This window comes from Nomascus leucogenys, chromosome 7b, assembly GCF_006542625.1.
Source record: "Nomascus leucogenys isolate Asia chromosome 7b, Asia_NLE_v1, whole genome shotgun sequence".
Classification (NCBI taxonomy): Eukaryota; Metazoa; Chordata; class Mammalia; order Primates; family Hylobatidae; genus Nomascus; species Nomascus leucogenys.
In genome coordinates this window covers 74924994-74952766 of record NC_044387.1, presented here as the reverse complement: position 1 = coordinate 74952766, position 27773 = coordinate 74924994, and the positions used below count along the sequence as shown (strand labels likewise).

The 27773-nt window shown below is 39.0% G+C and overlaps 1 protein-coding gene across 1 annotated transcript in view; it reads left to right on the top strand.

Moving 5' to 3' along the window:
- Window positions 1–27773, top strand: part of DCHS2 (dachsous cadherin-related 2) — a 267556-nt gene that overhangs the window by 219550 nt on the left and 20233 nt on the right. Inside the window, exons 14-16 of the mRNA XM_030816256.1 lie at window positions 5830–5943; window positions 16010–16221; window positions 20127–20278. Of these exons, the coding sequence (XP_030672116.1) occupies window positions 5830–5943; window positions 16010–16221; window positions 20127–20278 (478 nt within the window). The remainder of the gene's footprint in view (window positions 1–5829; window positions 5944–16009; window positions 16222–20126; window positions 20279–27773) is intronic.

Here is a 27773-nt window from a genome sequence, read left to right as displayed (position 1 = left end):
GGACAATTTGACTTCCTCTTTTCCTAATTGAATACCATTTATTTCCTTCTCCTGCCTGATTGCCCTGGCCAGAACTTCCAGCACTATGTTGAATAGGAGTGGTGAGAGAGGGCATCCCTGTCTTGTGCCAGTTTTCAAAGAGAATGCTTCCAGTTTTTGCCCATTCAGTATGCTATTGGCTGTGGGTTTGTCATAGATAGCTCTTATTATTTTGAGATACATCCCATCAATACCTAATTTATTGAGAGTTTTTAGCATGAAGGGTTGTTGAATTTTGTCAAAGGCCTTTTCTGCATCTATTGAGATAATCATGTGGTTTTTGTCTTCGGTTCTGTTTATATGCTGGATTACATTTATTGATTTGCATATGTTGAATCAACCTTGCATCCCAGGGATGAAGCCCACTTGATCATGGTGTATAAGCTTTTTGATGTGCTGCTGGATTCAGTTTGCCAGTATTTTATTGAGGATTTTTGCATCAATATTCATCAAGGATATTAGTCTGAAATTCTCTTTTTTGTTTATGTCTCTGCCAGGCTTTGGTATCAGGATGATGCTGGCCTCATAAAATGTGTTAGGGAGGATTCCCTCTTTTTCTATCGATTGGAATAGTTTCAGAAGGAATGGTACCAGTTCTTCCTTGTACCTCTGGTAGAATTCAGCTGTGAATCTATCAGGTCCTGGACTCTTTTTGGTTGGTAAGCTATTGATTATTGCCACAATTTCAGAGCCTGTTATTGGTCTATTCAGAGATTCAACTTCTTCCTGGTTTAGTCTTGGGAGTGTGTATTTGTCGAGGAATTTATCCATTTCTTTTAGATTTTCTAGTTTATTTGCGTAGAGATGTTTGTAGTATTGTCTGATGGTAGATTGTATTTCTGTGGGATCGGTGGTGATATCCCCTTTTTCATTTTTTATTGCATCTATTTGATTCTTCTCTCTTCTTTATTAGTCTTGCTAGCGCAAATCTCACTATCAGATGTGGTATTATAGCAATGAGTTATTTGAAAAAAAAATTAGTTAAAAAAAATTGCTGTTGGCTTACAGTGATCCTGTAGGCAGAGACCAGGATTTTTCTAATCTCTCACAATAGAAAACGTCAACGTCCTTTCTCCTCTGCCTCCCTTTTTAACCTCCTTTCTTCCCGTACTCATTAAGCATCTACAACATACAAGGAAATAAACTTGATACACAAAATAACATGTTTTATTCTTGAAAAATTATACTGAGTAAAATATGCCAGATACTATGTGATACACAAGTATATGAAATTTTAAAGCAAAACTAATATAGAGTTATAAAACATATATAAATATATAGAAAATCTCATCTGCTGTCATGGAACTTAGTCCAATTTTAGCAGGCAGATGAGATCAGTCTTCAACTATGTTCAGTACAAATCCTTAGATGACAAATTAGTAGCACAATCTAAGTGCCAAAAGGGTTAGTAACAAAAGAGGAGAGATTTGTCTTCTCTATCAGAGATAGTAAACAGGAAAACTCAGAACTGGAGTCAGACCAGAGCTGTGTTTTTTTCAACCAATATAGTGGGGTTTTCCCCATAAATTAAATTATTTTCCAACACTTAGAAATTGAGAGATTTCAAATAAAAATAAATATATAAAATTTTGAGCTTCTCTTGAAAAGCCCAGAATCTTCAGCATCCTGAAGCCTCCTTTCCCTGCTGACAGCAATAGGCTGACAGTGACTGTCTGAGACATTTTCTGGCCTCCTCCACCATTTGACCCCTTCATTTGTTCCTGCTTCTTGCTTTTACCAAAATGCATATGGGATGATGAGCCCTGCTCTGTACTCATCTCTGACACCATGTCAGCTCCTGTTCCTTTTCAATGTTTCCTCTTACTTTCCTCTTGTGACTTGTTACCACTGTCTTATACATGGCCTCTGTTACTGTGCACCCAGCAGCAGGGTAGACTCCTATAGCCTTACCCCTATCCATCTCTCCCCAGTCAGGACAGTGTGCATACTTTTACCAGTATGTGTAATCCTATGGGGCAGGATGACAGTAAGTGAAGAAGCAGAGTCATTGCAAGATTGGGAGTGTAAAATAGATGCCGTAAGTTACAGGCCTAATATCAGAGGACTAATGCCAGTAAAGGAACTATGAGGAAGCTTCTTTCATTTATTTTTTAGAATATATATATATATATATAATATTTTTTCTATATATACATATTTATTTGTTTTTTTGTTTAAGTTTTTATTTCGATAGGTTTTGGGGAAACAGATGGTCTTTTGTTACATGAATAAGTTATTTAGTGGTGATTTCTGAGATTTTGGTGCACCCATCACCCAAACAATGTATACAGTATCTATTGTATAGTCTTTTATCCTTCACTTCCCCACCTTTTCCCCCAAGTCCCCAAAGTTCATTGTATCATTCTTATGCCTTTGCATCCTCATAGCTTAGCTCCCACATATGAATGAGAATATACAATGTTTGGTTTTCCATTCCTGAGTTACTTCACTTAGAATAATAGTCTCCAATTCCATCCAGGTTGCTGTGAATGCCATTATTTCATTCCTCTTTATGGCTAGGTAGTATTCCATGGTGTGTGTCTGTGTGTGTGTGTGTGTGTGTGTGTGTGTATCAGATTTTCTTAATCTACTCGATGATTGATGGGCATTTGCGCTCGTTCCATATTTTTGCAATTGTGAATTGTGCTGCCCTAAACATGCATACGCAGGTATCTTTTTTGTATAATGGCTTCTTTCCCACTGGGTAGATATCCAGAAGTGGGATTGCTGGATCAAATGGTAGATCTACTTTTAGTTCTTTAAGGAATCTGCACACTGTTTTTCATAGTAGTTGTACTAGTTTACATTTTCACCAACAGCATAGAAGTGGAACTATGAGGAAGTTTCTGAGAAATGGTAGGTGAATAGTAAACAGGAGGCCAAGGACCAAAGATGGATTAAAAAGAGGGGGAAGTGGCCAATAAGCGCATGAAAAGATGCTCAATATCACCAGACAAATAAAATTAAAACCACTGTAAGATAGTACTACATATCCACTAAGATGGCTACAATTTAAAAGACTGATAATACCAGTCAATGTGGATGTATCAGTCCGTTCTCACACTGCTATAAAGATACTACCCGTGACTGGGTAACTTACAAAGGGAAGAGGTTTAATTGACTCACAGTTCTGCATGGCTGGGGAGGCCTCAGGAAACTTATAAACATGGTGGAAGGGGAAGAAGCATGTCTTACATGGCGGTAGGTGAGAGACAGCAAGCAAGAGCAGGGAAAACTGCCTTATAAAACCATCAGATCTCATGAGAACTCGCTCACTATCATGAGAATAGCATGGGGAAACTGCCCCCATGATCCCATCACCTCCCACCTGGTGCCTCCCTTGACACGTGAAGATTATGAGGATTACAATTTGAAATGAGATTTGGCTGGGGACACAAAGCCAAACCATATTAGTAGAGCAACTGCAATTCTCATATGTTGTTAGCAGAAATGTAAAATGATACGACTACTTTGGAAAAATAGTTTTGCATTTTCTTATAAAGTTAAATGTGTACTTACTATAGGTATTTACCCTTGATCAGTGAAAACATGGGTCCACACACACACTTGTGTATGAATGTTCATAGCAGTTTTTTTCATAATAGCCAAAAACTGGAAACAATTCAAATGCCCATCCCTAGGTAAATGAAAAATAAATTGTGATTTTCCATTTAATAGAATACTACTCTGCAATAACAATTGTATGAATTTTTATACATAAAATAACATGCTTGATTCTCAAAAAATGCTGAGCAAAAGAAATCCGGTATTGTGTAATTCACAAATGTATGAAATTTAAGAGGTAGAACTAATGTAGAGTTATAGAAAGCAGATCAGTGATTTATTGGGGCCAAAAGTGAGAGAAAACTGAAATGGGCATAAGAAAGCATTTTATGGTGTTGAATATATTCTATGATGATGATACTGATCATAGAAAATATTCTATGCTTATGATACTGATTACACAGGTGTATATAGTTTTGAAGATTCATAGAACCGTATATTTAAAATATGTACAGATTATTGTATGTAAATTTCACATAAATGAAATTGATTAAGTAAAACAATACTTTTACAAAACAAGGCAGGCAATCCTAGGAGGGTGACACATAGACAACTGAGAAAGATGAGCAGCAAAGGACATAAAATATTACAAGGACATCAAAGTACTAACATGGGGACCAAATGAATCCTTGGGACCCTTCCAGCTGCTGTAGATGACTTTTTCCCTAGAGCTTCCCATACAGACAGCTGCCCTACCCAGTTTGCCTTAAAGGCACTCAGCATCTTCTCTTAGTATATCAGTCTCCTCAGGAACTTTGCATTTCTTCATTGCTTCCTGTCACATAAAGTGAGGATCTGCTCATCCACTTATTTTTGTAAATATCTATTGAAACACAGCCACACTCCCTTGGTTATGCATTGTCTGTGACTACTTTCATGCTACAATAGCAGATTTGAGTATTTGCAACAGGACTATCTGACCTGTAAAGCCTAAAATAATTAATATCTGGCCCTTGACAGAAAAATTAGCTGATTCTTGACGTAAAGCCATACTTATCTCCCTGGCTCTCAAGCTCTCCCATTCTCTTGCCTACCTCTCTTACCCTTCTTCACACTGTATTTATACTTCCTATTTAAATGTATTCCCCACTCCTGCTTTATTTGATTCTAGATCTAATTACAAGTATTGTCTTCTTGCCTCTATCAGTCCTTGCTAATTCTTCTTTCATGTTGGCATTTAGTCTGTTCCCATAACTTAAAATGACTTCCTTCTCTTTTGTCTTTCCAATTCCTATACCTAACTGAATTTCTGTTTCTTGCTTAGAGTTATCTCTTTGAGCCTGCTCTATCTGAACAAATCTTGAATTAATTCATCTCTTGCAGTTAAGGTGTTGGTTACTCTCTAGTTGGGTTGCTTTTACCTACAGCTGTATCGGAAGCTGGTTGAGGGAATATTTCTTTTCTTTATGCTCCCATAGCCTCCTTTCCCACTCCCAAGCTCCAATGTTTTGGGGCAGTGTGTCAAATGTCTTTAATCTGTCCATGTCTTTCCATCTCCCATCCCACAGTCCTAGGTCATTGTCTTCTGCTTGAACTATTGCAGTATTATCTTAATTGGCCTCTCTGCTCCATTCTTACCCCTCTCTTCTCTGTTCTCACAGCATTTAGTATGATATTTTTAAAAAGCAAATCATATTTTACTCTACTCCTTAAAATGCTTCCATGACTTCCCTTTGCACTTACAATAAAATCTAACCCTTGCTTATCCTGCCATCTCCACCTTCTGCCTCTTCCCCTACTCGTTGTACTTTACCCAACCAAGCCCTTTCCTAGCCCACAGCCTTTGTGGTGGTGGCTCTTTTTCCCAAAATCCTCTTCTTCCAGCTGTTTCTATGGCTTGTCATCCTTCACTGTCCCCAGACCTCTCTAAAGTCTGGTGCTTCCCCTGAAAAAGAAGTACCTTATATCAAGTAACCTTATTCCTCTCTTTCTAGGGGCCTGGCACAATTTAAACTTTTCTATGATTATGTATGTTTTAATGGTTTATTGTCTGTCTCCTTACACAAGTTAATAACCACCATGAGGACAGAGATCTTTTTTATCTCGTTTGCTAGTATATCCTCAGCACCTAGCATGGGATCTGGCTCATTGAAGACAACAAGTTATTGTTGAATGAATGAACAAGTGAAAACATAGTAGGCAAATAATAAATAATCAGTATTTTCTCTTGTGTTTCCATGAAATTTTTTATCCTAATGGAGTTCTTTTTTTACCTAATTTTTACAGGTACTTCTATTGTGACTGTAAAAGCTTTTGCTCCTGACTCAATTCAGGACAGCATGAAATATTCAATTTTTAGTGGAAATGAAGATGGAGTTCTTTCCCTGTGCTCTAAGTCAGGTAATCTTTCTCTACCCTATACTAGCTTTATTTTCTGCTCCATTTAATGTTATTTCTGCAAAATTTGCAAAGTAGAAATTATTAGAGCTAAATAATTTAAAAGGTAAGCAAGAAAGAATTTTTTAAGCTAGCCTATGAAAAATTATGGGAAATCAAGAACTATTTATTTGTATTCACTAAGAATTATATTCTTAATATTTCCAAATTAGACAATGTCTATCCTGCCCTTCAAACTTTTGAAGATAAATTAGCTTCCACTTACAATTTACCCATGTGTTTGGGAAAATTGGAGATCGAGTAGTGAGACCATTGGCACTGAGTCCGAATTCAAAAGAAGAACACATCTAGCTGTAAGGAATTTTCATCAGAGATTCTTGTAATTTGCTACTGAATGTCAACAACCCAACAAAAAAAAGAACAGCTGCGAAGGTTTCTATACAGTGGTAAAGAAATTACTTCCAAATACAGCATGTATTAAATTTAGCTTCAGTAAGACCATTACTGTTTTAAGTGAATACCAATTGATTATTTCAAACATACTTTTTTTTTCACTAACAACTCTGTAGTAGATACACATCTACTGCTTTGTTGTCAAACTTCAAAAAGAATGTTTCTAATAATGTCTATGTTGCCATACAACTGCCTTATTTAATCTATACTACATACATCTGGGAAAAATTGAGAGAGGGTAATTCCTCAGGTAAATGTCCTGTCATCCAGGGTGGTGTTATGACTTTTTGGTCCACACAGCTTTGGTCAGCAACCTTTCTGAGGTAGCCTGCTAGAAGTCTTCATCTCTTCATCCCATTGTTGCATTAAAGGGTGGTGTAGGAAGCATGTTCACAAAAGGATCGTTTGTGAACATCACTAGGTCTTAATTTTCTTGCAGTCCAGGTGTCTGAGGGTTCTGGGAAAGCAGCCCAGATTAAAATGCTTAGGAACAAAGAAGAGTAGCAGAGCTGGCATATTTTCCCAGGCTATCGAGACCCTCTGCCACTGTACTCCTAACATGGCCCAGACCTGGTCTTATTTCTTCTACAGTCCATCATTAAAATGCAGATAAAATCTTCCTAGGGTTAGTCCAAAGAGGTCATTCACAGGAACATCTTTTTTATTAGATAACTTATTTACATTGAGTTTTAAAATTTTGTTGTGAAATATCTGCCAGATGGTATGTTGAAACATATAAGACTGTTTAATGGACAATAGTAAAATAAAAACCCATACACATGCCACCCATCTCTGGAAATAGACATTAAGGTAGTCCCCCCTTATCCTTAGTTTCTCTTTCTCCAGGCTCAGTTACCTGTGGTCAACGAAAATGTTAAATGGGAAGCTCTAGAAATAAACAATTCATATGTTTTAAATTTCTCACTATTCTGAGTAGTGTGATGAAATCTCACATCATCCTACTCTGTTTTGTCCAGGGTCTCCACACTGTACATGCTCCCTATGAGTCAGTAGCCGTCTCAATTCTCAGTTTCACTGTCACATATTGCAGTACTTATATTCATGTCACTCTTATGTAATTTAATAATGGCCCCAAAGCACAAGTGTAGTATTCTGGATTCTGGCAATTTGGATATGCCAAAGAGAAGTGGTAAAGTGTTATTCTTTTTTTTTTTGGAAGTGAAAGGTGAACGTTCTCAATTTCATAAGAAAAGAGAAAAGATTGTATGCTGAGGTTGCTAAGATCTATAGTAAGAATGAATATTCTACTTGTGAAATTGTGAAGAAAGAAAAAAAAATTTGTGCTAGTTTTGCTATGGCACCTCACGATGCAAAAGTCATGGCCACAGGGCATGGTAAATGCTTAGTTAAGAATGGAAAAGGCATAAATCTGGGGGTGGAAGACCTGAATAGAAAAATGTGTTCAATTTGACCGTAACATGTTACACCAGAAAGCATTGAGCCCTCTATGAAGGCTTCAGCAAGGAATCCCCTGAAACGAGTGACTCTAAGCCATTTACTGCAAGTAAGAGATGGTTACACAGATTCGGAAATAGGTTTGGACTGAAAAATACAAAAACAACTGGAAAGGCTGCATCTGCCAACAAAGAAGGCGCTGCCGCATTTCTGAAAATGTTGAATAAGGAGAAAGGAAACCATCTAAAGCAAATCTCTAATTGCCGTAAAACTAGGCTTTTCGGGAAGAAGATGCCCAATGGAACCTACATTCATAAATGTACAAAGGAAGCACCAGGGCATAAAACATGGAGGGACAGATGAACTCTGGTGCTATGTGGCAACACTGCAGGACATATGATGAAATCAAGTGTAGTATACAAAGTGAAGAACCCGCATGCTCTCTAAAACAAAAAATTATCTGCCTCTGTTCTGGCAACATAATAAGAAAGCATGGGTGACACACATCTTGTTTATGGAATGGTTCCACCAGTGCTTCATTCCAGAAGTTAAAAAAAAAAATACTTGGATGAGGAAAGGTTGGAATTCAAAGTTCTGTTAATATTAGACAATGCAACTGGCCATCTTGCTATGAAAATGAAAATGTTGAGGTTGTATTTTTACCTCCAAATAAAACCTCATTGCTTCAGCTCCTTGAGCAGGCATCATTTGGTTTGTCAAGGTCACACACCTGCCTGGTATTTGATCAGCCATTAATTGATGCAGATCATAATCTGGATGTAATGTAATGCTGGAAATCATTCACTGTTGCTGACGCAGTAACATTCATCAAAGCTGCCATGCATGAATTAAAACCAGAAACTGTAAATGCCTGCTGGAAGAACTTCTAGAGTGAAGTCATGAATGATTTTAATGGCTTCCTGGGGATTGATGGAAAAGCTAGGAAAATAATTCACACAGCAAGACAAGTTGGTGGAGAAGGGTTTGCCAACATGCTTGATGAAGAAGTAGAACATATTGAAGGCCATTGAGAATTGCTAATAAATGAGGAAGAACTTTTTGAGTCATCTACAGAGAAAGGGAAGACAAAGAAGAAACTAAAGCAGAACCAACAATGTAGACATTACTGAAATTTGCTCAAGTGTTTCAAATCACACAGATATGAAAAGATAAAATTATAGAATACAGTCCTCAGATAAAGTGCAGCATTGAAGTCACCCATATGATCACAGGATTATAACCTCTGTACCAACACTTTGATTAAAAACTGACAAGCTTTCTCTTTTTTTTTTTTTTGAGACGGAGTCTTGCTCTGTTGCCCAGGCTGGAGTGCAGTGGCATGATCTCGGTTCTCTGCCACCTCCACCTCCTGGGTTCAAGCGATTGTGCTGCCTCAGCCTCCCAAGTAGCTAGGACTACAGGCATGCGCCACCACACCCAGGTAATTTTTTGTAATTTTAGTAGAGACAGGGTTTCACTGTGTTAGCTAGGCTGGTCTCGATCTCCTGTCTTCGTGATCCGCCCACTTCACCCTCCCAAAGTTCTAGGATTACAGGCAAAGCTTTTATTACAATGATTTCCAAAAGGTTTTGGCAAAACAAACAAACAAAAAACCTGCAACTCTCAAGTACTCCCAACCATCAACATCATCTGCTCCTGACATCCAACCATCGACATCATCATGGCTCGGTGATCCAGGACCACTTGAAGCAGATGATGATCCTCCTCCTGACATACCATCAGAAGTTCAGTAGTAGCCTACTGCTACGTCACAGTGCCCACGTCACTCACCTCACTTTACCTTATCATGTGGGCATTTTGTCATCTCACATCATCACAAGAAGAAGAAGGATGAATACAGTACAATACGATATTTTGCAAGAGAGACCACATTCACGTAACTTTTATTACAGTATAATTGTTCAATTTTATTAGTTGTTGTTAATCTCTTACTGTGCCTAATTTAGAAATTAAACTTCTTCATAAGTATGCATATATAGAAAAAAGCATAGTATATATGGGGTTTCGTACCATCCACAGTTTCAAACATTCACTGGGGGTCTTAGAATATATCCCCCACAGGGAAGGGGGAACTACTGTAATAGAATTTTCGAATTTTCAAAAGCCTCTGTGTGCCCCTTCCTTTTTATATCTCTTTTTTCCTTTCTCTTTTTTTTGTTGTTGTTCAGAAATATGTGTACATTGTGGAATATCTAAATTGAGCCAATTAGCATACACATCACTTTATGTCTCTCTTTGTCCCAGAGATAATTAGTAACTTGAATTTGTATCGATCACTGGCTTCTTTTTTTCTCATAAAGAAAGACAGGTTCTCACTATGTTGCCCAGGCTGGCCTCAAACTCCTGAACTCAAGCGATCTCCTTGCCTTGGCCTCCTGAAGTTCTGGGATTATAGGCATGAGCCACTGCACCCAACTGATCACTGACACTTTTGGTTATAATTTTTCCACTGCATTTGAATTTCTAAACAATATGTCATTTACTTTTACCTTGACTTAAGTATGATAATGGAATCATGCTACGTACTCTTCTATGACTTTATTCCTTTGCTCAACATTTTTACTATGACTTACAGTGCATAAACCATTACGTGTTAAAGAGAAATAGCAAAGAATGAAATGTACAGGCTTGTATGTCTCTTCTTAGATTTCTCCTAAGTACATTATACTTTTTCTCGCTATGGTAAATGAAAAAAATGCTTTTCCTGACGGTGCTGGTGTATGTATTTGAAACTAATTTTTGTGTTTTGATTTTTTGTCTGGCAAATTTGCAAACTAGAGACTGACATTTTTCTGTATATTTGACACATAAAATCAGATCTGAAAATGACCACTTCCCCCTGTCTGAAGTTATATAGTTATTTTTCTTATTTCAGTGGCTAGCCTAGTTATTTTAACATATATAAAGTCCAACATTAATCAATATTCTCTTCCTGAGTAATACAAGAGATTTGCAATTATTGATCTCAAAGTGCTCCTATTTCAATTTACATGCTTTTGTGACCACAATTTTGGTTCTTTCAAATTAGGCATTATTAGTATTTTTCAGTTGATTTAGCTGCATCCTTGCTGATGTCTCTGCTAACCATTCTTTCTTACATCTCAGCCTTTCTTCTAGTATTATTTTTTTTCTGCTTGAACTATCTCCTTTAGTGAGGGTTTGTATAGTAAGCTCTCTCAGATTTAGGTAGTTAAAAAATGTAGTTATTTAATCCATGCTTTTAAAATACTTTTGCTGGTCTTGTAATTCTAGATTCACAGTTATTTTATCTCATCATAGTAAGATATTATTCTACTGGCTTCTGGCATCCCATTGTTGCATTAAGAAGCCAGCTGTTGATCTAAACGCCATTCATTTGTATCTTTTCTTGGAACTCCAATTAGACAAATGTTGGGCTATGTGACTCTCTGCTACATCTCTGTTTTATATTTTTCATCTGTCTTTCTCTTCATTCTGGGGAATTGCATTTTTCATTTCCAGAAGTTCTGTTGAGTTCTTTTTCAACTCTTCTTTGTCTTTTGAAAAATAGTCTCTTGTTCCTTGCTCATATTTCCGAGGGTTTTTAATGTATTTAAACATATATAATAATTCTGTGTCCAACAATTCCTGCATCTGAAGTCTCTGATGTTTGGTTCTGTTGTCTATGGGTTTGCTTGCTGTCAGTCATTTATGGTGCCTTGTGTCTCTATGATTTTAGTGCTTGTAGACTATGAGCTACTCATTATCCTTGAAAGCTCTTTGACGATTCTTTGAAGCCTCAGTTGAATTTATGCCCTTAAAAGAGGATTTGCTTCCTTTTCTGCAATTCACCTGGAGAATCATCGGGGAGAAGCTAGTTTAAATTTAATTCCTAAGAGTTTTAAATATGTATAACTATGATAGTATAGCTACCATAAATTCAGGCTTAAACTAATACAGAAGATTTTTTTTCTCCCTTTCAATCAACACCAACACCAAAGTTAAAAAAAAAAAATGTCAAGCTTCTGGTGGTTTTTTGGCCAAAATCTTTTGGAAGAACATTGTAATTAGAAGTTGTAGTCTCTTTCTTTTTAACTCATCACTGTTGCTGCAGATTGTAATCCTTCTGTGATCATATGGGTGACTTTGATGCTGCATTCCATCTGTGGATTGTATTCATGAGTTTGTTCTTTAATATCTACACAATTTGAAACACTTCAGCAAATTTCAGTTATGTCCACATTGCTAATTCTACTTCAGTTTCATTTTTTTTTCAATAATGGCCACTGATTTGGAATATATGTAGCCTTTAGGTTTCCAGCTTTATGCTAGTTTTTCCTGTTAGCCCCTTCACTTTTTGTGGGTTCTCACCTTATTTTCCACACTCCATGCAACTATCAATCAGAAATGAATAGTAAGATAGAAGGTTGTGGTAGAAATCTCTGGAACAAAAATGAGCTGTTAGTACTTACTAACTTCTCAGGATTTCTGTCTTCATTTCTGTTTTGTCCTCTGTAGAATTCTTACAACTGTACCAACTTAATAATACATTGTAATACATACACATATATGTCTATGCACATATATGTATTATATATATAATTTATCATGCATTTTAGTTGTTTTTATCATGAAGATTGGTCAAGTATATAATTTACCATACTGCTGTCAAGAAAGCTTTTTTAAAACTTTAATTATGATATTAAATGCATCTTTTATGCTACCTTTGACAAATTATCATTAAAATTGTATCTAATTGTATAGGTTTTCTAAATGTATGTATTTTAAACATACACCACTTAAAATGTGAGACTGATATGTATAATAAATCAATAATGTTTATCTCTAAGATTATAGTAACTTAATAAAAGTGTGAGAAAACCATTTTATTAGTAATTAGTTTAATAAGTTGTCATTAGACAGATCTCCGATGAGAACTGTGTTTTCCGTCAGTTTGTGCCAGTTTACCCTCCGTCCCATAGTCACAAACCAAGTTGGCTCTGTATTTAAACTTCATGCCACTTTAGTGTAAAAACATGTATTTCTCACTGTCTAAACCAGCAGCAATTTTAGAGCTTGACTAAGGTTTTGTATGTAAATAACAGCTGGCAGCATTCATTTTAGTATTTATTAGAGTGGCGCAAAACAAAACTGATCAAACTTTCAAAGACATTGTTTAAGTTTCAAAGACATTGTTTAAGTAGGAGAGGGTTTGAAAGCTACTGAATAACATAAATATTTATCACATTCTGCTTTGGTTTGTACAAATACATGTACACAGTATATAACTGATGGAAGTAACCTGATTATGTTATCAAGCATGTAGCATTTGATGAATCTTAATCTCATTTGGATGTGTATTTCATAACTTTGTCAAAAGCTCTATAACATATGTATTTTTTAGAAGAAAATGTTACTGCCATTTTTTTCTCAAGTTATTACATACCTGGCACATTAACATATAAGCAAGAACATGAAGTTAGTGTTTGTGAGGCTTCTTACTCTAAGGAAGTTGTTAGTTTCTGCGTATACCATTAGACAGAGTGAGTCCAGTAGTACTTTCCTCTCAATGACGACCGTACACGCTTGATGTCTCTGTGAAAACTACACATGTATTATCCAAGGAAAAATGTGGATCTAGTAGGTGTGCCAGCCTGGAATCATCCCACAGACTGGTTGTCTTTTCTACTTGCACGACTTTCACAGCATATGCCAGTTATTACCCCAAAAATAAAAACCATGCAAGGAAAGCATTAGAACCGTCGATCCATTCCAAGTGCAAAATTCCAATTATCAAAGCCTAAACACAAGACTTTTATTAAAAATCGACTTTGATCTGCACCGTAATTGGCACACTTTCTACTCAGTGACATGGGCAATTTAGTGTTGCATTTCTATTCTATTTTTCCTTTACAAACAGTAACAGAACATGATAGCCAGGCAAGTGCTCTGTGTGGTGGAGACAAGAGATCTGGATGAGAGCTGTGGACCCACCTCAGACTTGGGCTCTGGTGACATTTTGGGGTGTGGGAATCAGCCTTTGTTTCAGGGAGGTTTCTGAAGACCACCTAGTTTCATCACCAGCGTACCAAAAGGCATCTTAATTATTCTCCAGCTGCCCAAAGTTAGAGCTACTCTAAATTTTCTGCCAGGGGTGTTGGTCACAACAGACTGTGGTTTGTGAAGTAATTTGGTTCTAGTACTAAGTTGATAACTAAATTTGATGTCAAAAAAATGATACTGAGTTTATGAAATTTTAAATTTGGTAGTATAGTGAGTTAATATATAATATATTGTTATTTTTTTCCTAACCGAGTATAAGCTACAAAATCTCCCCCAAAACACCCAATAACAAAGATAGAATATTTGAACAGGATATGCCTCCCACTAGAATTCAAGTGGGTGCCAGATGACCTAAAGCTTCTTGGACTAGGTTATCTGGGGAAGCTGATTCAGACAGAGCAATAAAAACTGCAGCTCCCAGGCCATAGTTCCAGAAACAGTACAGATTCTTTCACCAGAGGATCGAACTTCTAGTAGTTTATGGCTATTAAATGTTCTCTTTCTAAATTCAGAGTTCATAGAGATATTAAATCCATATGTGATGATGAGGCCAAACACGGGTAACACATCGTGGAATCTACATGTTACTACAAAGAGACATTCCAAATATGCATTATGTCACTTGCTCCTCACAGCCACTCTTTGAAGTCATTGTTAACATCCCATTTTATAGAAAAGGAGACTCAGCTTTATGTCAACTGCATAATTTATCCAGGTCACAAAGTTAGGAGGTGGTGGAGCCAGGTAATTGACCTAAATTAAATTTCTAGGCCTGGGATGTATGCCTGGTTTCAGGTTTCTCTAACTCCAAATTAGTGTTCATTCAGCAACTCTCTATTTGATGGACTTGCTGACAGTGAAAGCCAAGTAAATAAAAATAATACATTGAGTCGGAAATTTTGTTGTAAAGTGGAGGAAAAAACAGTAAAAACTAGACAAGGAAATTATGTTAACGGAGTAAGTTTCTTAATTTGCTGAGGGTGGGGGAAACTAGAGCATGGCATCACCCTACAAAATCTGCTTCCCTAACCTGGATCTGCCTTTTATATGAGGGCATAAAAGTATTACTGTGTGCCTTCTGGAGGCCAGACCCTGAGCTAGACATTGGAGATATGATGGTACGTAAGAGATGGTGTATGGAGCTTATAAACAAGAGGAATAATAGGACAAAAACATGTGAAGGTGAACAAAGTGATGATGCAGCTGCTGGGAAGTGCAGAGGCTTTGTAAGAGACTTTTGGGAGGCTGATGGTACAGGGATGGTGAACTGGAAAAGTCCCTGAGGAAGGATAGCTGTGGGAGCCATTCCAGGCTGATGGAACCGCATGCGTGATGACTCTTTAATAAGAATTCAAGGAGCAGATGCATATTATGATCATGGAAGGGTTTCATGCAGAACAATGACAGCATCTTTTTTTTTTATTAAATTCAGAATGAAAACTGGATTAGGGAGAGACCAGTTTCGTGGCTAATGCAGGGGACAAGGTGGGAAGTGCTTGTGGCTTGAAGGAAGGCAGCAGTAATGGGGCTGGAGTGAAGATATATTTGAAAGATAGACTTTCCAGACATGGCCAGAGGGTAAATATGGAGAGAGATAGCTCCCAGGTCTTGGTATTTCATAGTTTCTTTCTCTCTACATATTTGAACCTGCAAACATCTGCAAGATCCCAAATCTTTTCACAATGACCCCGGTTGGTGGGGAAAGGAGGCCCGCCAATGGGAGGCTTTTGTGGGACAGGTGAGCTGTGAGCACATGAGGCAAAGATGCTTTGAGTCATTTTAAGAATAACTACGGCCAGGTGCTGTGGCTCACGCCTATAATCCGAGCACTTTCAGAGGCCAAGGCGGGTGAATCACAAGGTCAGGAGTTCGAGACCAGACTGGCCAACACGGTGAAACCCTGTCTCTACTAAAAATACAAAAAATTGGCTGGGCATGGTGGCAGGTGCCTGTAACTGCAACTACTCAGGAGGCTGAGGCAGGAGAATCGCTTGAACCCGGGAGGTAGAGGTTGCAGTGAGCCGAGATTTCACCACTGCACTCCAGTGCGGGCGACAGTGTGAGACTTTGTCTCAAAACTAAATAAATAAATAAAATAAAAAATAAAAGAATAACTATAACATCATTTTCTTTTTTTTCTCCTTGGAAATAAAAATAGGACAACTTACTGTGAAAGAACCCAAGTTTCTTGATTTTGAAGTCAGAAATGAGGTACAACTCATCGTTTTAGCTGAAAGTAGTGGGCATAGAGCCTATTGCAAAGTAGCAGTCTTGATACAGGATGAGAATGATAATTCACCATGCTTTGAACAAAGCGTTTACCAAGCAGCAGTGTCTGAAGGCCAACTCTACAATGCTCATGTCATACAGGTAACAGAAATATATTTGTGTGTGTGTGTGTGTGTGTGTGTGTGTGACAGAGAGAGAGAGAGAATTATTACGAATCAATGTACATCAAAATTTCTAAGCCCTGTGGTCCAACAGTCTTTCCAGGACATGTACATTTTATAGATGGGATGAAAGCTTAGGTTAAAGAAAATCTGAAATTCTTGCACTGTCTCTTCCTCTTTATTTATTCATTCCTCAGTTACTGACATCTGCTTTCTCCAGGAGCACTGTTGAGCACTAGAAGTATGCATTTATTAATACAATAGAAGTATGCATTTAGTGTAATGAGTGAAAAGAGGAGACACAGCCTCCTCCTGGGGGAAAAGTGTAAGACTTCACAGAATAGTGACATTTACACTAAGTCTTCAAGGTGAATAGGCATGTGGACGGATCTGCTTTCAGGACTAGCCACATCTCAGTAAAAGGCCCCAAGTCCTGGAGAAGCATCCATTCACAGGGCGGTTTTGCTCACGCTGTAAAACCCACCCATCCTTGATACTTTCTCCACCTGCCTCAGGACAACTGCTTGTTTCATCTTTCCCTCCACTATTGAATTGAGTTTTTGTAGTCATGAAGCTGGGCATTAGGAGATCTCTAACCTCCCGTGACTTTGGAAAGGAAATCAGTATAAATCCAACTTCCAGGCAAAGTTAGCCACAGGGAGGGTCATTCCTTTTGGCCCCTGGAATGTCATGGCTGTGGTCAGCACTTCATGCTTATTACACCCCTTTTTCTCTGGGCTAGGTGGGGTAAGGCGTTTACATAGCATGCTAGCATATTTTCTGGACAAAACCTGCAACAGTTCTTTACTGTGCAGACACCTTCACCTCATTATATAAAAAGACCCCGCAGTGGCTCACAACTGTAATCCCAGCACTTTGGGAGGCCAAGGCAGGTGGATCACCTGAGGTCACGAGTTCGAGACTAGTCTGACCAACATGGTGAAACCCCATCTCTACTAAAAATACAAAAACCAGCCTGGTGTGGTGGTGGGCACCTGTAGTCCCAGCTACTTGGGAGGCTGAGGCAGAATAATTGCTTGAACCCAGAAGGCAGAGGTTGCAGTGAGCTGAGATCACACCCTTGCACTCCAGCCTGGGCAGTAAGAGCAAAACTCAGTCTCAAAAAAAAAAAAAAAAAAAAAAAAAGCCTTTCTTTTACTGCAATTCCAGTTTCTGATGCACATATCCCTGCTGTTGGTGAAAACAAGACCAATAGAGTCTCAGCTGCCTTGGAGTTTTAGCTCTGTGCCCCTACACCCTGTCCAGGATATCTGGGATCCCCTAGGCTATGACTGCAGATGTATTTTGTACTATAGCAGCCTGATTGCTCTAGTCACCAGCCTGTTCCAGATGTGCTGTGTCTTTACCCTGGTTTCAGTCATGACTGAGATGTTTCAGAAGAAAAGTGAGGACATCCACTTTTCCAGTCTTTATCATCCCTGCCCAGTGAGGCTGATCAGTGGGGATGGCAGATGCCTCCAATGCCACCTGGTCACAAGAGGATCCCCACAATGGGGCCCTGCATCGTTTCACTTCTCTGCCCCACATGCTAACTGGGATGGAGCTAAATTGCTCAGTGTGAAATAAGTGAAGGCAAAGACCCATATAAAGCCCAGGTGCACTGAATGAGAGACAGCCTGACCCACCAGTGCTTCAAATTATGGCAGACTTGTAGAAGGCTGAGTCAGGGACAGATAGAATGAACTTTGTTCTTTCCAGTTTTTAATCATTGAGTTCCCAGGAAGCTAGCACTACCATTCTGCTGTGTCCTGTTCAGAAAATTAGAAATGGAGGAGGCTCTGGAGCTCATACCAATTGCGGTGGTTGCTTCCTGGTTTTTGCCCCCACACTGCTCAATGCCCTCCTTTGATTACAGCCTCACAAACTTCCTTTGAGGGTCTGACCCTCTGTCGATGCAGTCCTGGTGGGGTTGTCATCAAGATATTGACCTGCCTCCCACTCCCACCCCGCCAAAGGTGTGGTGAACTGCCTTGCCTCTCTCAGTCACACAGACTTTCCCTCCCTGAAATTTGAATCTTGGGTGAAGGGACACCAAGACAGAGACCAATTACAGCCAATTCATCTTGATGACAACAACTCAAAGAAGCTGTGCTTTACATTCCCTAGAGCCGCTCAGGCTCTTGTATTCGCTGGGCACTATCTTTCTGATACATCTGTCCTCGGTTTGGTTAGCCCTGGTTAAGATGTGTTGCCAGTACCCTAGAACTGCAGCTGATAGACCACCCAGAGATACTCTCTGTAGCACTTTTTTTTTTTTTTTTTTTTTTTTTTTTTTTTTTTTGAGAGGAAGTCTCGCTCTGTCACCAGGCTGGAGTGTGGGGGCACGATCTCAGCTCACTGCAACCTCCGCCTCCCAGGTTCAAGCAATTCTCCTGCCTCAGCCTCCTGAGTAGCTGGGACTACGGGCATGTGCCACCACGCCTAGCTAATTTTTGTATTTTTAGTGGAGATGGGGTTTCACCATGTTGGCCAGGATGGTCTTGATCTCTTAACCTCATAATCCACCCACCTCGGTCTCCCAAAGTGCTTCTGTAGCACTTTTAAATGTACGGCTCCAAGGGATATAGTGGACTTTGATGCAGACTGGTTTCTCTTCTTGGTGATCCCAAAGGAAACTGCATATTGCAGCCTTTCGGTCCCAAGAGCTGTCCCCTGCCTGATGAGCTCCTGGATACTGCACCTGGGTCACTCAGGGTCCCCTGAGAACTCTGGCAGCAAAGTGAAGGATAAATTGAGATGGTAGGAAAGTAGAATGAAAACCCACTAGGACATTCATCAGTACAGTAACCCAGGAGAGAGATGACAGGGGACATGAGCTAAGACTGAGGCTCACGGGCACAGAAGATATAAATAAGTAAAAAGTAATTAATTAATTTGTCAACTTGTTCTTAATCAAGATATCGAATCCACTAACATAATTGGTTTAGTGATTACAGTTTATTGCAAAATGATGGAGAATGATGTAAAACTTCTGTTTTATCCTCAACACAACTTTGATAACTCATCAAATACATGATCAGGATCTACATTTCTCAGCACTAAATCTAGATTTTGTTTCACTTATTTAATGATCCCTTTAAAATGAAACTTTAGGGCCAGCCACAGTGGCTCACACCTGTTATCCCAGCACTTTGGGAGGCCGACGCAGGTGGATCGCTTGAGTCCAGGAGTTCAAGACCAGCCTGGGTAAAATGGGAAAACCCCATCTCTACAAAAAAATACAAAAATTAGCTGGGCGTGGTGGTGCATGCTACTTGGGAGGCTAAAGTGGGAGGATCACTTAAGCCCAGCAGGCCGAGGCTGCAGTGAACCATGAATCACATCACTGCACTCCACCCTGGATGACAGAGCCAGACTCTATCTCAAAAATAAAGTAAAATAAAATGAAACTTTAAATACAATATAAAAAAATTCACACCTGGCCAATTTTATAGGTAATTCTTTAAGCAGAAAAAAAAGAGCAAATGAAAAAAATTATCACTCACTATGTGGAGATTTCTCATAACATTTTTTTCCTTGACTTGTGCTAGCATTAATTCATATACACTATTGGAACTCTCCTATTCAAGCAACTTAGATGTTTTTAAAAATATTTCTTCTCATTGCACAAAATTATACCTCAAAAACATGTACCATGTCTACTGAGAGCTATTTGGAAATTCTTTTGATGAAGAATTTCCCCATCACTCAGTTTATCATAATGTTAAATGTAAGCTTCAGTTGTCTGTTGGTATTTCATTTAATCATTGTTTTTAAAATATGTTTGACAAGCTGTGATTCTTTCTTAATGCATGTCTCTGAGAAACAGACTGAACACATATTGCAGAATAAATCTTATCTAATGAAACAGTCGGTTCCTCACAGGTTTTTGCTACCGACCTGGACAGTGGTTTGAACGGCCTGATTGAGTATTCTATTCTCTCTGGCAACCAAGAAGAAGCATTCCAGATTGATGCACTGAGTGGTGTGATAACAACAAAAGCGATGCTAGATTATGAGCTCACCAGCACCTACAGGTTGGTCCAGGGTTCAGATCCATAGGCTCCATTTATTCTGCCTGCTAACTGACAACATTGCTGTTTTGTTCATAACTTCCTGTTATGTAAGCTTAGTTGTAAAATGTGTTATCCCTTTGATCCAACTTGTTGATATTCTCTTTGATCCACTCTTTTTGATATTAAAAATAGTCTCAGCAATTATTTGTATCTGGAAAAAGTGATTAAAATAGCAAAACTTTAAGGTCCCTTCTAGTTCTAAGATTTTATGAATTTGTGATGCTATTAAGCACTAAATGGGGGACACTAAAAAGATAATGTTCGTGAGATGTCTAATGAACTACAGAGCCCTGTGCAGGTGTTTGTTGTTATTGTTTTTTAAAAACGTGAAGACTAAGGGATACCTTGCTTTTTGATTCTTTATTCTTGCATGTGAAAGTACAACGCTGTCTTCAAGGTCCTGTTGCAGTTCTGTGTTCTAGTAGAAATGATATTATTAAAAGCATATATTTAATATTAAAACTTTCTGCCTAGAATCTAAGATATGCCAGCCTTATACAGAATTCAACAAACGAAAGAATAATAGTGTTTAAGTTTTCTTGGTGTTTAAAAAAGTCAGTGCTACAAAAGACTAGACTTATACAGAGAGATAGTGATGGCATCACAATTTGTGGAAGCGAAAGGCTTTTTTTTTTTTTCCTTTTCTGAGACAGAGTCTTATTCTGTCGCCCAGACTTGAGTGTAGTGGCACAATCTCAGTTCACTGCAGCCTCTGTCTCCTGGATTCAAGCAATTCTCCTGCCTCAGCCTCCCAAGCGGCTGGGATTACAGCCGCCTGCCACCATGCATGGTTAATTTTTATATTTTTAGTAGACTTAGTAGAGATGGGGTTCCACCATATTGGCCAGGCTGGTCTCAAACTCCTGACCTCAAGTGATCCACGTGTCTTGGCCTCCCAAAGTGCTGGGATTACAAGCATGAGCCACTGCGCCCGGCCAGCAAAAGACTCTTAAGAATTCTAAAATATCCATGAGTGGGGACTGCTTAAAGAATTAGCAAAACCCTGGAATAGAATACTATGGAATACCACGAAGCTGATTTTACAAAAGAAAGAGGCATAACTCTATGTGCCGATGAGGATGGAGCTCTAGGATATGCGACTAAGTGAAGGCAGTAACGAGACCCACTACCGTGCTTATCCAGCATGCCTGTTTGAGTAAAAGCACATCCACATATTGAGAATGCTTCTGGAAGAAAATATAAGAAACTGTTCACCTTATTTGTCTCTGGAGAAGCAGTCAGGCAGCCTGTGGTCCAAGAGAGCCTTAGCTCTCTTACTGGACATTTTGGTATGCTTTAGCTAGATGTTGTATTTTTGGGTTTTTCCAAAAGGCCTTGCTCATACTGTATTCTATTTAATCCTCGCAAGCACCTCATGAGGATGTTAAGGTGGGCATTTTCTTATTTGCTGATAAGGCAACAGAAATACAGTGGCTTGCTCAGGGTCATAGGATAATTTGAGGTTCAAACGTGAACTTGCACTTAAGTATTCTGCTTCTAAGTCATATTCTTTCCACTGTAGAGCTCCAGAGCAGACGCCCTATTTAAGGAAAACACAGGTACAGTATCCCAAAGGCAGTGAGTGTCAGCATGCTTCTACACCAGACTACTTTTATGTTTTATGAAAAAGTTATAATATGTGCATGTGGTTGAGCAATGAGAGCTGATTAAACTGGAATATCTTACTGGATATATTGGATTAATTACCCTCTGGAGAACCTCCCAATACTAAAAATTTAAATGTTTAGTTTTTTAATATACTTCAAAAGTATTTTAAAAGTTTAAGACTTTATCCTGTATTAACTCTTATAAATTTTAAAATAATATTTTAGCATAATAGTTATTGGTACTTACTGTTTAGATATATTAAAACCTACTCCCTGCTACATTGTTTCTATAGTAATTGTTTAAGCATGAAACTTTCCTCCTCTTCCATGGATGACTGCAGATAAATCTCAATCTAATTGAGTGATTACAAATTCAGGAATTATTAAAGGTCTGCCATGTTCTAAGAACTAAGCATTTTCTGATTTTAAGGACTTTCTGTTACAGTGTTCTTACTCAATGGAACCTAATTAACAATGAAATCTAATTTCTTTCAACTTTTTCCTATTTGCGTCATGGTTTCTATGTTCGCAATATTAAATTGGTCCCAATATTAAAAAGTGACTCTCTCCCATCCCCATGAAGAATTTAACTCTAGGCTTGAAGAAGCAAGAACTGAGAAAAGTTGAACCCCCTACACACTGCCACAGAGAGATACACACAGGTAACAACACACACACACTCTCTCACTGTCTCTCTCTCCAGCATCACCAAGGCAAGGAATTATTTTAAACCTCCTGCCTTCCTGGGCTCTCCCCACACCCTCCGCCAACAACACCTGCTGTGGCATGGCTTCTATCCTTTAGTGCTTTTCTTGATAGTTAAGGCAATAAGAAACAAAGGAGGATTTTCCCTAGTCTGCTACACCTTTAGTGAATGTTTTGGAAACAGTCTCATTTAGCTTTCAGCTTTTTACTTTTGAAGTATTGCTATTTTGTCTGATCGAGGAAAGTATCCCAATTCTAGCCCCTTGTTTTAAAATATAAAACGTTTCCTCAAAAAAATCGAGCTACCATACAATCTAGCATTCCCGCTCCTAGGTGTATACCCACCAAAAAGAAATCACTATATCGACAATTTATTGCAGTAATATTCACAATAGCCAAGATTTGGAAGCAACCTAAGTGTCCATTAACAAGTGAATGGATAAAGAAAATGGGATACATATACACGATGGAGTATTATTTAGCCATTTAAAAAAAAAAGAGGAATGAGATCCAGTCATCTGCAACAACATGGATGGAACTGGAAGTCATTATGTTAAGTGAAACACAAACATCACATGTTCTCACTTATTTGTGGGAGCTAAAAATTACAACAAAGGAACTCAAGCAGATAGGGAGTAGAAGGATGGTTACCAGAGTCTGGGAAGGGTCAGGGAGGATTGAGGGGAAGTGGGGATGGTTAACAGTTACAAAATATAGTTGGAATGAATAAATAAGACCCAGTATTTGCTGGTACAAAAGGGTAACTCTAGTCAAAAATTTAATTATACATTTAAAAATAAAAAGATTATAACTAAAAAGAACTAAAACATTTGGATTGTTTGTAACACAAAGGATAAATGCTTCAGGTGATGGATACTCAATTTGCCCTGATGTAATTATTACACATTGTATGCCTGTATCAAAATATCTCATGTAACCCACAAATGTATATACCTACTATGTACCCACAAAAATTAAAAATTGAGAAAGAAAAGATTTCCTATTCTTCAATTTCCAAGACTTGGGCAATTTAACCTTCAATTAGTGACGCATTTTTTAAAATAATAATAAATTAAAACATAAAATGGAAAAAGGGAGATAGTGTCAGTCATGATTCTACTAAATATGAATGTATTAAATAATTTTTAGTTTTCATATTAAGCCACATAGAAGAAAATTCAGTGGAAATTCGATGACAAATTATAAAATAGGCATTAATTTCTGTCTGATGTTTATGAATATATAAAAAGCTATTTATCAAGCATGAAGCTGGGGACACAAAGACAAATGTAACAGCCCTTGTTCTCAAGGAGTTTGAAAATCGAGTCCTGGCCGGGTGCAGTGGCTCATGCCTGTAATCCTAGCACTTTGGGAGGCTGAGGCGGGCAGATCACCTGAGGTCAGACGTTCGAGACCAGCCTGGCCAACATGGCAAAACCCTGTCTCAACTAAAAGTTCAAAAATTAGCCGGGCATGGTGGCGGGCTCCTGTAATCCTAGCTACTCAGGAGGCTGAGGCAGGAGAATCGCCTGAACCTGGAAGGTGGAGATTGCAGTGAACTGAGATCGCACAACTGCACTCCAGCCTGGGCAACAAGAGTGAGACTTTGTCTCAAAAAAAGAAAAAGAAAATCAAGTCCTAGTAAAATATATGGCAGAAGGCACATTAATAATCGCAATAGTTGCCATTTATGGAACTCCTGCTTCACATTTATTATCTAATTGAATTCTTGTAATAGACATGATTTATAAAATAAAGAAATGGGAATTCAGAGAGATAAAGTGGTTTGGCCAAGAATCCGAAGCTAGTACATGGTAGAACATGATTCTAGCCGATGTGAATGACTGCATGGCTTATTTTATGATGTGAATGAATCTTAAAAGTATATGCATGTACATTTACAAAATAAATAAATACTCAAGGCAAGCAGTTATTTTCAGGAGCAATGCTAAACTCAGTGTATTCTCCATTGAATGCTCATTATGACTGTGGGAGAAAGCAATTTTACAGGCAATGTAGGAAATGGCCTGAGATGTTAATTATCTTTTTCAAAATACACAATTCATGAAAAGCAAAGCTGGGATTGGAATCTCAGTCTATTGATGCCCTGAGAAAAAGGGAATAAAAAGGATTTGGGGCCAAAGGCACGGGAATGTGAAAGTGTTTGGTATGTTTGGAAGTAGCAAGTAGTACAGCACACCAAAGGAGCAATTAAGTGTGGGGTAATAAAAGAGGCAGCAGGCAAGTTTTGAAAGACTTTCTATGTCTCGTAGCGGACATTAAACATTATTCTGTGAACTACATACAACTATAAGCAGTTGAACGAATGTTTGTATCTTTATTTCTAAAGACACCTCGTAATGGATGCACTGCAAGAGAGAGAACTAGCTTAGGCCAACAAGCTGAGCTAGACCTCAGCAATGAAAAGTCTGTTACATGGATGGTGCAGTGGGGACAGAAGGAAGGTACATACTAAAATGTTGATTCAAATATGGAATCCATAGGAACTTGATCACCAATTGAATTTACTGGGCAAGAAAAGAGATAGAATAGTTCTGAAATTTCTGCGTAGGAAAGGAAGGGAGAGGAATAAATGGACATTATGATTTTTTTATTCTGGGTATTTTGAGGTGGAAGGACCAATACAAGGACAAAAGTGAAGATACCCTTTTGGCAATTGAAAATAATAATCTGTAGCTCAGGGTAGGGGTCTTCACTCAAGATACAGATTTGAGATTCATCCAGGGAAAATGTGTAAAATGAATTACCTAGGGAGAATATGTAAAATGAGAATTGAGGAGTGGTGACTTATCACCACCTCAGGATTCAGCCGATAAATAGGAACTGCAATATATATTTAGGGAATAGAAAGATCTAGAGAGGGTAGAGCCAAGATGGCCAAATAGGAACAGCTCCGGTCTACAGCTCCCAGAGTGAGCGACGCAGAAGACGGGTGATTTCTGCATTTCCATCTGAGGTACCAGGTTCATCTCACTAGGGAGTGCCAAACAGTGAGTGCAGGACAGTAGGCGCAGTGCACCATGCGCGAGCCGAAGCAGGGTGAGGCATTGCCTCACTCGGGAAGCGCAAGGGGTCTGGGAGTTCCCTTTCCTAGTCAAAGAAAGGGGTAACAGATGGCACCTGGAAAATGGGGTCACTCCCACCCTGATACTGACTTTTTCCAACGGGCTTGGAAAACGGAACACCAGGAGATTGTGTCCCACACCTAGCTTGGAGGGTCCTATGCCCACGGAGTCTCGCTGATTGCTAGCACAGCAGTCTGAGATCAAACTACAAGGCGGCAGTAAGGCTGGGGGAGGGGCGCCCACCATTGCCCAGGCTTGCTTAGGTAAACAAAGCAGCCAGGAAGCTCGAACTGGGTGGAGCCCACCACAGCTCAAGGAGGCCTGCCTGCCTCTGTAGGCTCCACCTCTGGGGGCAGGGCACAGACAAACAAAAAGACAGCAGGAACCGCTGCAGACTTAAATGTCCCTGTCTGACAGCTTTGAAGAGAGTAGTGGTTCTCCCAGCACACAGCTGGAGATCTGAGAACGGGCAGCCTGCCTCCTAAAGTGGGTCCCTGACCCCCAAGCAGCCTAACTGGGAGGCACCCCCCCAGTAGGGACAGACTGACACCTCACTTGGCCAGGTACTCCTCTGAGACAAAACTTCCAGAGGAACAATCAGACAGCTGAATTTGCGGTCCACAAAAATCGGCTGTTCTGCAGCCACCGCTGCTGACACCCAGCAAAACAGGGTCTGGAGTGGACCTCTAGCAAACTCCAACAGACCTGCAGCTGAGGGTCCTGTCTGGTAGAAGGAAAACTAAAAAACAGAAAGGACACCCACACCAAAAACCTATCTGTACATCACCATCATCAAAGACCAAAAAGTAGAAAAAACCACAAAGATGGGGAAAAAACAGAGCAGAAAAACTGGAAATTCTAAAAAGCAGAGCACCTCTCCTTCTCCAAAGGAACACAGTTCCGCACCAGCAATGGAACAAAGCTGGACGGAGAATAACTTTGATGAGCTGAGAGAAGAAGGCTTCAGACAATCAAGCTACTCCGAGCTACGAGAGGAAATTCAAACCAATGGCAAAGAAGTTAGAAACTTTGAAAAGAAAAATAGACGAATGTATAACTAAGATAACCAATGCAGAGAAGGGCTTAAAGGAGCTGATGGAGCTGAAAGCCAAGTTTCGAGAACTACGTGAAGATTGCAGAAGCCTCGGTAGCTGATGCGATCAACTGGAAGAAAGGGTATCAGCGATGGAAGATGAAATGAATGAAATGAAGCAAGAAGAGAAGTTTAGAGAAAAAAGAATAAAAAGAAACAAACAAAGCCTCCAAGAAATATGGGACTATGTGAAAAGACCAAATCTACGTCTGATTGGTGTACCTGAAAGTGACGGGGAGAATGGAACCAAGTTGGAAAACACTCTGCAAGATATTATCCAGGAGAACTTCCCCAATCGAGCAAGGGCAGCCAACATTCAGATTCAGGAAATACAGAGAATGCCACAAAGATACTCCTCGAGAAGAGCAACTCCACGACACATAATTGTCAGATTCACCAAAGTTGAAATGAAGGAAAAAATGTTAAGGGCAGCCAGAGAGAAAGGTTGGGTTACCCACAAAGGGAAGCCCATCAGACTAACAGCTGATCTCTCGGCAGAAATTCTACAAGCCAGAAGAGAGTGGGGGCTGATATTCAACATTCTTAAAGAAAAGAATTTTCAACCCAGAATCTCATATCCAGCCAAACTAAGCTTTATAAGTGAAGGAGAAATAAAATACAGACAAGCAAATGCTGAGTGATTTTGTCACCACCAGGCCTGCCCTAAAAGAGCTCCTGAAGGAAGCACTAAACATGGAAAGGAACAACCGGTACCAGCCACTACAAAAACATGCCAAATTGTAAAGACCATCAAGGCTAGGAAGAAACTGCATCAACTAACGAGCAAAATAACCAACCAACATCATAATGACAGGATCAAATTCACATATAACAGTATTAACTTTAAATGTAAATGGGCTAAATGCTCCAATTAAAAGACACAGACTGGCAAATTGGATAAGGAGTCAAGACCCATCAGTGTGCTGTATTCAGGAAACCCATCTCACATGCAGAGACACACATAG